Genomic DNA, 15,076 nt, shown 5'->3' with positions numbered 1-15,076 from the left:
TGTTAATTACCGAAGGAGGAAATTGTACAGTCTTGGGAATTGTTGGCAATCTGTGGTTTTGGGGGGCCCTCCACACCTGTCACCAGTGTTTGTTCCCCATCAGCTTTTCCCATCTATAGGACATTTTTTGCAGATTCTTATTCTTCTCCAGCCCCTCTTTCTGTTTCCCATCTGCTTCCTTCCTGAGATTCTTATTTTTATGGCTGAATTCACCAGTGACTCAATTGTCCACATCGGACTTGTTATTTTAGACTCCTCTCTGAACATTACTTCCCTTCAGGATATATGGGGTGTCTTCAGTGTATCAGACTCTGGATCAGGGGTTCACATCTTAGCTTGTATAAGTTTCTTTAGCTCCAGACCCAAAGCGTCGTTCCTTCCTCTGTTTCCAGGTGGACTTGTTGGTGCCTCTTGTACAGACCTGCCCTGCTGTGTCATTATTGACATTTTTCTCTTTCCCTAGAGAATGAGCTACTCTGGAAGGGATAGTGCTAAGTTCCTGGTGCCTTTGTATCCTAGTGCTTGGCTGCCAGGATAGTTTTATTTAATGAGAAATCATTGGGGCTTATTGGGAGAACTTCTGGTATTTTTATATAAACAAAGTTTCAGTGGTGAAGGAAACCTTAGTTTATTCAGTTAAATAAAAAGCAAGGCTGTCTCTTGGTTATTGCGTTGTTTTTTAATGTATTTATTAGAGTTACACGGTCAGCATAGTGAATACATTTTACTGAAGGAGATCCTGAGTCTGTGGAGTGAAATGTGAAGTCTTCCTTTATTCTCCCCTATCCTGCTTCCTCCTCCCTAGTGGTTGCAGGTTTGGTGTGTCTCTCCAGATCACTTTGAATGCATTCCATACACACAGATGCAGATAGACGTTTTATTTATCCAACATAAATGTGTTCATACTCTGTGATTTCTTTTCAGTTTACAAGCCTTTTGTATCAGTGTCACTGAAAATACTTAATGCTTATACGCTTATATTAAACTGTTGACATGCTACAGTGAACAGCCTTGCATGTATGTGAGTATTTCTTTGGAATACTTATCTGGTCATGTGCATTTTAAATCTTGATAGATATTGTTAAATTGCCTTCCAAAAAAGCTTTAGTAATTCATATTGCTTCCAGCATTGTGTGAGGGTGGATCTTCCTTGTCTGCTGGACATAAATAATCAGGCCTAACCTGTTTTTTACAACCTGATTGGCAAGAAATTGTCTTGCACGTTGGAGTAGGGTTATTTTTGAGAATTTTCTCAGATGCCGGATTTTAGTGGTGATACTATGTCTCGTTCAGAGTTTCTGCGTATTAAGTAGCCTAAGTTTCTAGTGGTCAGATTCGTAGAGAAGCTTGTTGCTTACCTCACTAAATTTGTGTGTCACAGTTCATCATGCCACTGTATTGTGAAACTTTTGTGCCACGATGCAGTGAAGATGCTAACTTGGAAAGTAGCAGTCACATGACGTCAGTTGATTTGGAAAAGACTCCTAGGGTGCCAGTCAAGATTTTGGTTGCCAGTTTTCTTATGTGGCTCTCCAAATGTCTTTTATTGTTGATGCTGTATTTTTTCCTTCTTGTCTTTTTTTTTTCTTTTTTGGTTAATACTTCTTATTACCAGAACTCAAGAAGATGTATAGCTTTTGCCCTTTTAAGAAAAGTAATACTTGCAAACTCGAATTTATCTAATTGGAGGATCATTACGTGATCTTTTGAGAAGTCAATGTTCTTTAATTATAAAAATGTTAAGAAACTATATAAATATCAATTCTTTATAACCAAAAAGGTTTATTACATTTTTTTTTTCCCTTTAGGTATTCTTGTAGAGGATGCAAAATGCGAGAATCGTCAACTCAAGTCCAACTCAGGAGCAAGACTGTTTGCAAAGTCAGTATGTCGGTGATAAACAAGAAATGACAATCAAGCAAGAGAATGATGGCAACGTGGAGGTGGAGGAAAGCCTCCCCTCTTGTTCCTCTGCTAACGGACCATCCAGTTCTGCCGAGGGGTGTTCATCAGAAGTTTCGAGGAGAGGGCCGGCCCTGTTGCACATCAACAGACATCACATACAGACGGTGGAGCCGAGTGCGCAGGCCCTTGAACTGCAGGGGTTGGGTGTGGATGTGTATGACCAGGACGTGCTGGAACAGGGAGTGCTTCGGCAAGTGGACAGCGCCATTCATGAGGCCAGCCGTGCGGCCCAGCTTGCTGATGCGGAGAAGGAGTACCGATCAGTCCTGGATGACCTCACGTGAGTGTGGACCGTCTTCTCTGATTGCAGATTTTGTGTTTACATGTGATGGAGAAATGCAGGTAATAGCCATGGTATTCCAGAAATATGGGAGATTTATAGAACCTCTTATTTGGAGGATGGAGTCAGTTAGGGCAGTCCTCAACCACGCGTGCGTGAGCTTTAGTCCTTTCCCTCAGGAGCAACATTGAACGTGATAGTCAGGGTCTCAGGCCAGCTCACAACAACCTGTTTATGCATAACATCCTAGAGAGAAATAGTGTTCTGAGTAGCCCAGAACTCACAACCATGTGCCCAGAATGGTTTTCAGAAGAAGTGTACCTAAAGGTGTGATGTGTGCAACTTGAGACACCAGGAGCACATCACGCCCTTACTGCTCACATTTTTCTCTTGCCCTTTAGTTTCTTTTCAGTTTCCTGTGTCTAAACCCAGTGTCCGTCTTTTGATAATTTTTCAGATTTGCATTTCGAGAAATAATGTGAAACAACTCCTTGCTTTTCCTTTCTTCTGTCCTACTTTTGACTCAATAGAAAAGATGAAGTCCCATGGAAACTTCATTTATGTGTTGGAGGAGAAGCAGCTCTGGACCTGGGCTGGAAGGGTGGGGCAGGCGACGGTGGAGCTCCTTCACTATTGCCAGTCTGCCCTGTCTTGGCCAGTGTTCTAGGCTGTGTCAGGCAAGCATGAAAGAGAAAAGGAGTGGGGGGAGGAATGGTGCAGTCTCAGATGGGGATGGCTGGGGAAGGGGAGAGGAGGGAAGAATGCGGAGCTATTGGCTACCCTTGGCTGGGGACACTGTGGTGCAGATGGCGGTTGGAACTTCAAGGACATGTTTTCTGCCAGCAGCTTCCTGGTGTGTTCTCTTGGCCTCCTGAGTGGCAGGTACTCCGGAGTACTTATGGTATTCTAGGTGTTGGGAGCTCAGTTCCTGATAAATAACATAATTTTACATCTGACCTTAGATATGTGCCTCCTGCTTGCTTAGGTGACAGAGTGCTGAGGAATTACCTCATGGATGAACATGAGATCCGTGGTGACATGTGGTTAGACTGCCAGTAACTTGCATTGATAACATCTTTAGTCCTGATATCCACAAAGGATACAAATAGCAAAGTATACAAGTGTCAAGATTAAATTTGTGCTTTGAAAACTGGGAGTTACCATTCTGCTGTGTCTGTTTTAGAAGCATCATGTTAGAGATTGGTTTTTCCCCCCTTCACACTATAAAACATTATGCTATAGCAAATAAGTCTTCCAGTATTGTGAAAAAAAATATTGTCACAGGTATCTGACTGTATAAAAAAATGTCAGCATTTTTAGTACTTTTCCAGACTTAGGGTGAACTTCCAAAATGGGCTTTAAAAACCCATGTATGGGTAGTTGATGATGAGGAAGCTTGTGCGTGTTTGGGGAAGGGATATATCAGAGTCTCTGTACCTTCCTCTCAATTTTGCTGTGAACCTAAAACTACTCTAAAAAAACTAAAATCTTGAAGAACCAAACAATGTATATCATTTTATTTTAATTTAAAAGGACAACTAATTTACATTGTTTTAGCACAGTCTCTTGAATTGGGTAGACACTTAAAATGTAGAATGAATGAAACGGCTTACAAATGGGAATGTGCCTGATTTTAATCAGCCAGATCGAAGAAAACACTAGCAGTTATCTTAAACTTCTAATAACTCTTCAAGTTGTGTATGTGGCAACAAGAACATGCATTCTGGTTTAGTTTCTTTTATCTGTCAGTTAATAAGAAGTAAAAGGACATCTTTGTAGCATTTCTGTCTTCATATTACACTACAAAAAAATGTTACCAGAGTGGAAAATAGACATTTTATTTTATTTTTCAGGTCATGTACAACATCCCTAAGGCAAATCAATAAAATTATTGAACAACTTAGCCCTCAAGCTGCCACCAACAGAGACATCAACAGGAAACTAGATTCAGTAAAACGACAGAAGTATAATAAGGTGATTCCAAATAACATTAAGTATTGCATTTCTGAAAAAGTCATCATTGCTGTTCATTTAATATTTGGGAAGTATTCTGAAAAGAAGATGTGAAGGAAATAGCTATAATAGAAAATTTTGAGTTCCTTTTTCATGTTTAATATTTCAGCTGTTTCTGTTTAATATCTTATGTTAAAGAACATTTTTTAAAATACATACATACATCACACATACTTGAGAGAAGTTTCTCTTGCTGGCTTTATGTACTCCCTTGTTGATGTTGATGATTATAGTCTTCCTTGCTGTGCCATTTTCTTTTACCTAGCTTAGGCACCTGTTTGGCATGCGGGCCTCACATCCATCTCCTTGTGTTGTGTGAATTTTCTTTTTGTTTGTTGGTTTTTTTTTGCTTGGCTCCTGCTTGTCCTCATTATTGTGTTTCCTATGGCCACAGCCATCACCCCTCACACACTCATGGTCACTGCTCTTAGGTATTATGGTCACCACCCAGACACACTGATGGATCTGCACTTAGGGTTGTACAGCCTCAGGGTAAGGAATATCTGTTACTTATGACACTGTTTTTTTGAGGTTTGTAACAATTTTTTGGAATTTATGCTTTATGAAAATAGATCAGAGTACATAGGAATGACTGGTTTTGACCATTTGATTTCTGCCATCCAAAATGACGAGCAGATATCCTTGTGCTGGCAGTTGACCCACTGCCGTGAGTAAAGTCCTTGCATCTTTTATTTAAATTTCACTAGTGATGTCTGTAGACTCAGTGCTTCCTTTTGTTTTCCACTCACCAGTCCGTTATCTTCACCGTCCCATCTTTTATCACCTACCCCCAGAGCTAGCAGTGGCCTCAGGCAGCTGAGGTCTCCGCAAAGCAGAGAGAGGACATCTGGCCTCTTGTGGGAGCATGTGAATGGATGTGCAGAGACCTCTGACCTTCGGCTTCTGGTGGGCTGAGGTTTCAAGGAGCAGTGAGGACCAGACTTTGGGCCGTTTTCCGTATGAGTCTAAGTCAGCTGTAGAGTCCTATCTTTCTAAAATAGCCCTTTGATGGTTAGAGATAAACTATTCAGAGAGAAAGGCTCCATTTGTTTCTTTTTAGAAAGGCTGCTTAAATGAGATTAAATGAAGGAAAACTGAAGGAAAAGGAATTGCAGTTTAGTATAACATGGCATTTATACTCAGCATTTCTCCTCATCACACTCTCATATTTGGTGTTTAAACATTCTTGACCTTGGGAAGAACAACCAGGTACCTTCGGCCTAGTTAATTGGAGAGGCCCTAGGAATCAAGCTGCATAGCTGAGCTCTGGTGATAGAGAGGGAGACAAGACAAAGTGGGGTCTGGGGTGGGTAGGGTAAAAGAGTATATTCAAATGTATATTCCTTTTAAAGTCTAGTAATTGGGTAGAATACTATAAAAGACTGTAAAGGACAGTTGTAAATACGGTAGATGATCAAAGGTGCTTTTTTAGGTGTTTGAACAGTTGTGTTTGTTTCTTCTGCCTACAGCCTATTGACCTCATAGCCTGTCCATTGCTAAGGTCAGAAACAGAAGTTTAGTCATTTACCCAGTGTGCAGTGGGGAAACCTAAGTAGAGCAGTTCTACCTCCTAGTGCAGTGTCAGTGCACGGGAACTTCAGTGCTCAGGCACATAGAAAGCTGGGTCGCCCAGCCAGGAGAGTGGGTGGGGACAGGGATGTCTGCCTGCCTGATGGGAATACTTTCAGGCCTACGTCCTACACGTCCTTTGGCAGTTGTTCAAATAAGGTTCTTTATAATAATAGTAATATATGGAATTCCTGTTTTATTTTGCCTTGATTAAAGTTTTTAAATTTATCTTTTGTATTTAACAATAAATCACTTCATTGCTGTTTTCTATATTCAATATTTACCACTCAAGGAACAACAACTAAAGAAGATCACAGCAAAACAAAAACGTCTCCAGGCCATCCTTAGAGGAGCGGAGGTACAAGTTGAAGTAGACCATGCCAGTCTGGAGGAGGAGGATATAGGTGAGGCTACTGGGAACAATGTCTCCTTGTTCTTGAATTGGTGCCTGATGCCTGTAGCGGTGAGGGTATCTCCTCAGTCCTGGCCCAGGTTTCAGGAAAAATCCCTTTCTTTGGCTTACTGTTAAAACTGATGAGGAAGATTTTATTCTCTACAACTGCGGAACCAAATCTCTTAAGTTATAAGATGGTATTTGGAGAATGAAAGTAAATGTTCAACTCCATCTACTAGAGACTGCTGGTGTACACTTGGTATTAGTTTAATAAATTAGGGAGCTTAGCATTCTTGTGTAGTTAATTTTGTAGAGACAACTGACTTCTTGATTGAATTACGTTTTTAAGCCCAGCATCATCAGTCAGCATTCATAGACTTGCTTTTACATATGTTTTTGGGATGTATTTGACAGGCTTTCCAAGCATCATCACTTCTTTTATTTAAGAAAAGCTGTCTTCCTTTAGGTTATACCATGGCTCCGATTTTGTTTTTATTACTGCCCAGAATGGGTGTCTTTTGGAGAACATTTTGAGAAAATGCATAAGCTCCGAAATGAAATATCTTTGTGGTCTGTGCATGTGTATGTGTAGGTGTGTGTTTAGAAATTGTTGGAGCTGCTCAGTCATTTAGTATTTGAAATATAGATTAAGGCTTCTTTGCTTAAGCTTTTCAATCAGATATTTTCTACTAGTTCTTGAAGTTTATTCCGTAACATGGGAGAATTATTATGAAGAATTAATTGAGGCAATAGAAAAAATATTAGATGAACTTTTAACATTTTATTCTCTCAGAATTTATTGGGCCTGCAACCAAGGCTTTCTGCTGCTGAGAGGCCGTGTTTCTTGTTCCTGTCTGGCTGCCTAAAACCTGCTACTGCATTTTACCTCCTCTTGCTTCCTTGGTGAAACTTTGCCCAGGATTAGTGGTTGCGTCCCCTATTCCAGAAGCCCCTTTTCACCCTTGCTCCACTTGGCCTGTCTGTAGCAGCAGATACTTCTGTGCCTTCCAGGATCCCAATCTCTCCTGGTTTTCCTTTTGGCCCTCTGACCATTTCAGTGGGTGGTTTTGTTTGTTTTTCTTTTCTGAGGGAGAAAGTCTGGGGTGGGAAGTATAGGGTGAGGGTGGGGGCATCAACAAGCTGATTCTGAAATTGATGTAAAAATGTGTTGGGCCAAGAAAAGTTAATCTTGAAGAGGAACAAAATATCAAGACCTGTTATCAAGCTGCAGTGATTAAGACAGTGAGGTATGGGCACAAGGAAAGACAAATAGACCAGTGGGACAGAATATAGGGACCAGCAAACAGACCCACCCCCATGTGGTCACTTGGTTTATGACAGATACAGCAGTGCAGTACTGTGAAGAGGTATCATCTTTTCAGTAGGTGGTGCTGGGTTCATTCACACCAAGGTAAAATGAACCGTGGGCCATTACACCATGTACAGAAATAAATGAAAAATAGATTTTAAATATAAATGTGAGTGGTAAAACAAGGCTTTTAAAATACAGCTTAGGAAAGTATTTTCGTGATCTTGGGGCAAAGACTTAATGAGACATAAAAATGCTCATGGTCAAGGAAAAGGTTTGATGAGTGAGCTATCTCACAACTTCTGTTGAAAAGAGAACATTGAGAGAGTGAAAAGGCAAGCGGAAGAGTAGAAGATTCTTGCAACACATGTATTAATTGAAGGACAGGAATCCAGAGTGTATTAAAGAACTCTTGGGAAAGGGCTAAAGACCTGAACATTTTCTTCAAAAGAGGCTATTCAGAAGGTCAACGAATCTATGAAGAGGTGCCCTAGTCCATTAGTTCATAGGGAAATACAAATGACAACCACAAAGTGGTACCTTTGCACACGCACTAGAATAGCTACGATGCCAAGAATGTAGACCCATCGAAACTCTCAAACATTGTTGGTGGAACTTAAAATTAATAGGACCATTTTGAAAAACTGTTTGGCAGTGTCTGCTAAAGCTTAACATACCCAAAGAATTACATATACACGAATTACTGATGGATGTGTATTGGAATATTCATAGCAACGCAATTCATAGTAACTAAAACCTGGAAACTACCCAAATGTCCATTAACAGTGGAATGGAAAAATTACAGTGTAGCTATGTGATAGAATACTAACAGCAGTGAAAACCAGCCACTGCAGCTGTATTCAAGAATGGGGATGAATCTCACGCGTAATGTTGAGCCAAACAAGGTGACACAAGTGTACAAACGTTTCCATTTACATAAAGCTCAAAGCCAGGGACAGCTTGTTTGTAGTGTGGTGGGTTGCTATTCTGGGGGTGGGGCAGAGACTGGGACGTGCCATCACAGGTGCATCTGGTGGTGCTACAGGTTCTGTTTCTCGATCTGGAGATGGGTGTGCAGTGTGTTTTTTTGTGAAAAGTCACTGAGCTGTACACTTGGCATTTGTGCACTTCCTGATGTGTATTTTTCTTCACTGCAAGTTTAGTGAAGAACTGGCCGCTGTGTTACTGCACCGCGAGAAGCGTAGATTGTGGAATGTGGATTCCTCATGCTCAGCCCTACTTATGTCGGCGTTTTGGCTCTGGGTAAAGTAGTGCTGCTGGAGATGAAGTTCAGAGATTTCCTGGTGACTTTATGTTATTAAGACCGAACTTCCCATTTGCACCCTCCGTTCTGTCAGGCGCACATCTAACAGTGCTGTCCCATAGACCTGCTGGCAGTGATGGGAGTGCTGTCTGTGCTGTCCATTGTGGTCATCCTTAGCCCCACCCGGCTCATCCAGCACTTGAAATACGGCAAGTGTGTCTGAGGATCTGAGTTTTCAACTTAAATTTAAATAGCCACATTGTGCGGAGCAAACATTTAACTTTTACCTATTCAGGTGCATGTTGATTCATAAAGATTTGCAGTTTTGCTGTTTCTTGCATTTTAAGTCTGTGCGGGTCCTGGTACTCGAAGTGGCATGGAAAGTTGGGAGAGTGCTTCCTCGGGGGCTGTTCTTCGATAAGGAAACAGACACATTTGTCTGAACGTTACATATGGGTAGGTCTGTCTCTGGCTGCATAGAGAGTATATTTATAATGCATTATTTTAGAAAAAGTTATTGAGAGGGGCAGCTGGGTGGTTCAGTGGGTTAAGCCTCTGCCTTTGGCTCGGGTCATGATCTCAGGGTCCTGGGATCGAGCCCTACATCGGGCTCTCTGCTCAGTGGGGAGCCTGCTTCCTCCTATCTTTCTGCCTGCCTCTCTGCCTCCTTGCGATTTCGCTCTTAAATAAATAAATAAAATCTTAAAAAAAAAGAAAAAAGAAAAAGTTATTGAGGATTCAGCTTTTTGACTCAGTATATTGAATTTGGCGTGATGAATGCTATAATAAATTTTGTTCTCTTCTTTATACACAATATGCTTTTGTATGTCCATGGTATGTTTTAATTTTTAAAAAATTTTTATTTTTTTTAGAGAGAGAGCACACATGCGAGTGGGGTGCGGAGTAAAGTGGGAGGGAGAAGGAGGGGGGAAAGAATCTTACGCAGACTGCACTGAGTGCAGAGCCCGCGGAGGGGCTCGATCTCACAGCCCTGAGACCATGACCTGAGCTGAAACCAAGAGTTGCAGGCCCAAAAGACTGAGCCACCGGGGTGCCCCCATCCATGGTATGTTTTTAAAATGCGAGTTAATCATAGTTGCTGTTTGCTGGAGAAGTGACCATTTGTGTTGTGCTCTTGGAAAGGTTTCTGCTAGTGCCCAATTCACTGTCCTCCCTCTTTCAGAACCGGGGCCGTCCTGTCTCGGGAGCATGCTCATGCCTGTGCAGGAGACAGCTTGGGAAGAGCTCATCCGCACAGGCCAGATGACACCTTTTGGAACCCAGATCCCTCAGAAACAGGAGAAAAAGCCTAGAAAACTAATGCTCAATGAAGCATCAGGTTTTGAAAAGTATTTGGCAGATCAAGCAAAATTGTCGTTTGAAAGGAAGAAGCAAGCTTGTAATAAAAGAGCACCTAGAAAAACCCCGGCCTCGGTCACTTCGGAACTGAGCACAGCACTCCATGAAAACAAACCAAATGAGCAAAGCAAAGTTCTCTCTAAAACAGATAAGCGCTTGAAAAAGCACATGAAGAAGCTCCAGAAAAGGGCTTTTCATTTCCAGGGGAAGGTGGGCTTGCCGAAAGGAAAGAAACCTTTGGAGTCTGATGTGAGGCCGAAGGTGGAGGGCAGCTCTGAGGGTGAAGAGTCCGAGTATGTGCCCACGGAGGAGGAGCTGGAGGAGGCCGAGGGGGCCGAGCTGATGGCAGAGGGCCCGGACTATGAACTGAAGCCCGTGTTCAGGCACCGGAAACGGCAGAAAAAAGTCCCGGGGCAGGAGATGGAGGATGACGTCCTTCCAAGTTCTGGGGAAGAAGCAGAAGCTGCCTGTGGAGGAAGAAGTCGGAAAGTAGTGAGATGCCGAGATGATGGAGATGAAGATTATTATAAGCAACGGTTAAGGTCAGTCTGCAGGTTGTAAACAGATTGTGCTCTTTGCTTTCTCTTAGGCTGCAGGTTTATTGAATAAGAATTCTAGATTTGGCTTAATGTATTAGACCCCCATTTATCCAAAGGTTGGACTCCCTGCAGCCTTAGCCTCCTCAAACCAGCAGAGCCCTTGAATCCCCCATGGAGCTAATCCCCAATGCCTCTAACTTTTGTATCTTCGTTCAGATTTGGGGCATGTCTCAGAAGAAGAGCTTAGGGGAAGGGCCCAGGCAAGAGGCATGCGGAGGACTGAAGCATGAGCCGTGTGCCTTTACACTCAAAAAGGACCCTGAAGGGAGGGTCAGGAAAAGGAAAACACTGGCCTGTGTCATGTATGTTGTGTGGTTGGTTTTTTTCTTTTGATGCAGGAAAGTAATTGTCTAGGACTTTCTTCCAAAAAGGAGCTGAAATTTAAGCTTTAGTGTATTAAAGAATAAACTTGTTTTCTTAAATCCCTCCTTCCTTGTCTTGAGAAAGTAGTCCCCTGCAGAACTACAGACTCCCATCATGCTGCCAGAAAGGCATTTCATGTGCAATCTCCTACCCTTCCTTTTCACTTTTCATTTTTGATGCTGGACACTGACTTTGGCTTTTCTTTCCGTGACTCAGTAGATGATACAAATAAGATGAAAGGGAAGGTGATCCTGTTCCTTCGGGAAGTCAGTTGCCACATATTTTTTGTGAGCCCTGAAAAATGGTCTGGACGCTGTAGGTATCTGGTGTGCCCACCAAGCACGACCCTGCCCCTCCCTGGCCTCCCATGTGAGCTTACTCAGCACTAAGAAGGTCCAAGGGAAAGGGAATCTGTTTAGTGGATTCATTTTTAAGTATTTGCTCCCGGGCTGGCCTTTTTCCAGTCCTCAATAGTTTTTTCTTGTTTTCTATGTAGGGAGACCTCATTTATCATGTTTCTTGTAGCTTTCCACTGACCTTCGTGAATGCAGACTGTCCTCATAATTTTTTTCCTTCTGTTTAGAACTGATGACCCACACCCAGACTATCACATACATTACCTGGTCTTTTAAAAGCAGATGTGGCATAGTTCTTTTCACAAAGAGGTTGAGGACCTGTGACCTGAATCCGGTTCTTGAGAGCTGTTACACTCACACTGTGGTAGACCACGTGTAGCATAGTTGAGGAGTGACTTACATTTGTTACTTCTCATTGCAACTTTAACTTTATTTTGCACATTTAATATCTGTAGAGCTGTTTGAGGGATATGGCTGGATACTCTTGAACCTTGAGCACTGTCAGTCTCTTAACTAACTGTAGAATTAATAAAAGCGTTAATCTCAACGTATTGATTGTAAATGGAACAATATTTTCTTCTCATTCAATATTTATTTTAAATGTATTAGTATCTTGAGCAGAAGTGGTTTGATTGAATTTTAAATAAGGGTTTAGTTTAAATTCATGGTAACACGTTTTTCTTAATAATCTCAAGACTGTAGAACAGTTAAACTTCCAAAGCCATATCAAAGCCAGTTTTTTGCTAAAGTTACAGTAAAATCTCAAATGAATTTCAGAAATATCAATAACTCTAATTGCCACCAGAATACTATAGCTTTTAAAATTTTATGGCTACAGTTATTAAGGCTGTTAAACTGCAGATAACACATTGAAATGTTTGTATGACATCTCCTTTGGTCTTCTATGGTTTGGGGGATGGTAAAAGAAAAGGCTCGGTCTAAGAAGCATTAAGAACGTTTTAGAACTGCCAGATGCTTTTTTATTTTGTTGCTTGTTGCTGATCTTTGTGTACATATTGAAATTGTAATGAACAACAGCAAAACAAAAACAAAAAAAGACTTCAGGCTCCCTTATTTTAGCAGTGGTTTGATGATAGATGATCAGAATAAAGTCCCATAGAGTTTGCAACATAGAAAATGAGTTTTCCTTTATGGTTAGAACTTAGGAATATGCACCTAGGCCAGGTGCTTTCTTGTATTGGTTATAGCCCTGTTAATTATAATGCTCATTTAGAGCATCGTGGTGCTTAGAAGTGAAAGTGAGTCATTCCTAGAGATCTTTTTTTTTTTTTTTTGAGATTTTTTATTTATTTATTCGACAGACAGAGATCACAAGTAGGCAGAGAGGCGGGCAGAGAGAGCGGGGCGGTGGGGGGAAGCAGGCTCCCCGCTGAGCAGAGAGCCCGATGCCGGGCTCGATCCCAGCACCCTGGGATCATGACCCGAGCTGAAAACAGAGGCTTTAACCCACTGAGCCACCCAGGTGCCCCCCATTCCTGGAGATCTTAACCCCTTAATTCTCAGCTCGAGCGTCAGAGTTCTTTCCGTAGCTCTAGCTTACTCCCAACTATGTATCATTGTTTTTAGCTGTTGCCAAGTGGGAATTTCCTATCAAGCCTTCTCTAGAGCTTAACCTTTTCTGGAATAGGATAATAGCACTTAGGATTCTACTTTCTCTGACTTAGCCCAAGACCTCAGAACAGTCTTGGAACTGTTAACCATTGTGTTAAACTGCCCATATATTTTTCCCTTTTCATATTTGTATCCTGCCTCTCTTTACTGAGTTGCATTTGGAGGCTGTCTGTGTCCTTAGTGGTGTTCCCTGATTTTCATACCTCTGGTAATGTACCAGGATGGATGAGCTAGTTCTTAGAAGTACATATTCTGTTGGTTCTTACTCATGTCCTTAGTATGCAGAGCCTAGAAAACATCCATGATTTTCTAATTTTCATTTTGTAGCAGCAGAGTATCTATTAGGGTATTGCTTTTAGTTGTGAGGTTCAGGTTTTCTTAAAATACATTGCTGCTTTACAAAACTAGGGTCTGGGAGCTCCAGGAGCCAAATAATAGGAATGACACACATTCAGTGTTTGAGCGTTAGGTGTCCCTGGTGAACACTTACATGTCACTTACCTCATCCAGTCTGTACAGCCAGAACAGGTCAGGGTGGCCTAGAAGACCAGACATAGGTGCACCTTTCTCCTCAAGATGATCAAAGATCAGCAGTCCTTGTTACCTCAGTGTTCCTGATTGATTTCCAGATGAGATAGAAGGCAACTCCCATTGTTTCCTCCTTGTTCTCGCTGCATGAATGCATATGTACGATGTAGGACCAGGACTAGGGTTTTCAGCAAGGAATTTGTGACCTTTTATTAGGGGACACAGGCACCAGTAGGCCCAGTGTGAAGGGAATAATGAATTCAGACAGGGAAGATTTTGGGGAGGAGATTCATTCTAGCACAGGGCCTTGTCTATTGAGTAGTTCAGATATTTTGAAATAGACGTTAGGGTGCAGGTTACTGAGAGGGAAAATCCTTGTTTGCTTTGGAGGCACATTATTTCTCATTTGGGTTGGTGGGGTGGTCGCCGTGGTGTGCACAGATGCCTGGCTTCTAAGCCATCCGCCGCAGGCCAGGCCAGGCACAGGCCCTCGCCTTGCCGAACAATTCCCATCTTGGGTAGTGGCAGTCTGTTCGGGGGGGAAACAGACCCTGTTTGGGCTCTTCTTGGGCGCAGTCCATTAGTGGTCTCTGCTGTGGGCATGGGGGCCTGGGGGAAGCAGCAGCCTTCATGCCAGCTGTTTGCCAACCTTGAGATACAGCACAAACAAAGAATGCCACCAACTCTGGCCTCCTTCTCTGGCAGCGGTCAGCACTGCTTGGGTCAGGCTTGGGCTGTAGGTCAGGTTCCATCCCGAGTGAGAGGACGCATTTCCAAATACGCGTTGTCTCCTGCTGGCACAAGTAGGACTAGTGTTTAGTGTTTGACTTGAACCCATACCCTGAAGCTCTTCTTTCTGTTTCTGTTTGCCAGACGTTATTATTTAAGTTGCTAACCTGATGGGCTGTATTTCCTTGGCAGTGAGTGTAGACTAAAGCAGAGGTTCCCCCACCGTGGCCTGAATCTGCAAAATCACCTGGGAGCCCTGCCGTTGGAGGTGCTGATTCAAGAAGGCTAGCGTGGGGCTACCAAGCAGTAATATTTAAAAGCTTTTCTAGGTAGTTTGATGCACTGTCAAGTTTGGGAAGTATGTGTTGTGTATAAATAGATTTTATATACTGTTTTCCTTTTTGAGGTTGTGGCTTTTGGCAGATTCAGTTTGTATTTGTTTCTCTAAAATCCTTTATATATACCCTGCACAAGTTTGTTTATATAGGGGAGGGCTTGTAGGGAAACTTTGAGGTTAGTTCATTCAGCTACTTGCTGTACGTAATAGATCATTTCCTTCCTATCAGAGCATATGCTTCAGAATCACCTGGAAAGCATCTTCCGGACTCAGCCTAGAGCGTCTGAGGCTGCAGGTCAGGAGTGGGAGGAGCTGGGCACTGCGTGGGTGCATTGACTGAGCTCCCGCTGATTCTGAGGTGAGGTTGGTGGCATTCCTC

At 42.4% G+C, this 15,076-nt stretch overlaps 1 protein-coding gene across 4 annotated transcripts in view; it reads left to right on the top strand.

Annotated features, from left to right (window-relative positions):
- ERCC6 (ERCC excision repair 6, chromatin remodeling factor) overlaps positions 1-15,076 on the top strand; it is a 71,878-nt gene that overhangs the window by 1,790 nt on the left and 55,012 nt on the right. For 3 of the 4 annotated variants that reach the window (XM_047702180.1, XM_047702178.1, XM_047702176.1), the window contains exons 2-5: positions 1,809-2,245; positions 4,099-4,219; positions 6,120-6,231; positions 9,978-10,695. In XM_047702180.1, the coding sequence (XP_047558136.1) occupies positions 1,824-2,245; positions 4,099-4,219; positions 6,120-6,231; positions 9,978-10,695 (1,373 nt within the window). In that variant the 5' untranslated portion in view covers positions 1,809-1,823. Of the gene's footprint in view, positions 1-470; positions 534-1,808; positions 2,246-4,098; positions 4,220-6,119; positions 6,232-9,977; positions 10,696-15,076 lie in introns of those variants that run through there. The other variant, XM_047702179.1, reaches the window with a different exon arrangement.

The sequence above is a fragment of the Lutra lutra genome, chromosome 14 (genome assembly GCF_902655055.1).
Source record: "Lutra lutra chromosome 14, mLutLut1.2, whole genome shotgun sequence".
Lineage (NCBI taxonomy): Eukaryota > Metazoa > Chordata > Mammalia > Carnivora > Mustelidae > Lutra > Lutra lutra.
This window is presented reverse-complemented; position numbering and strand designations above follow the sequence as displayed.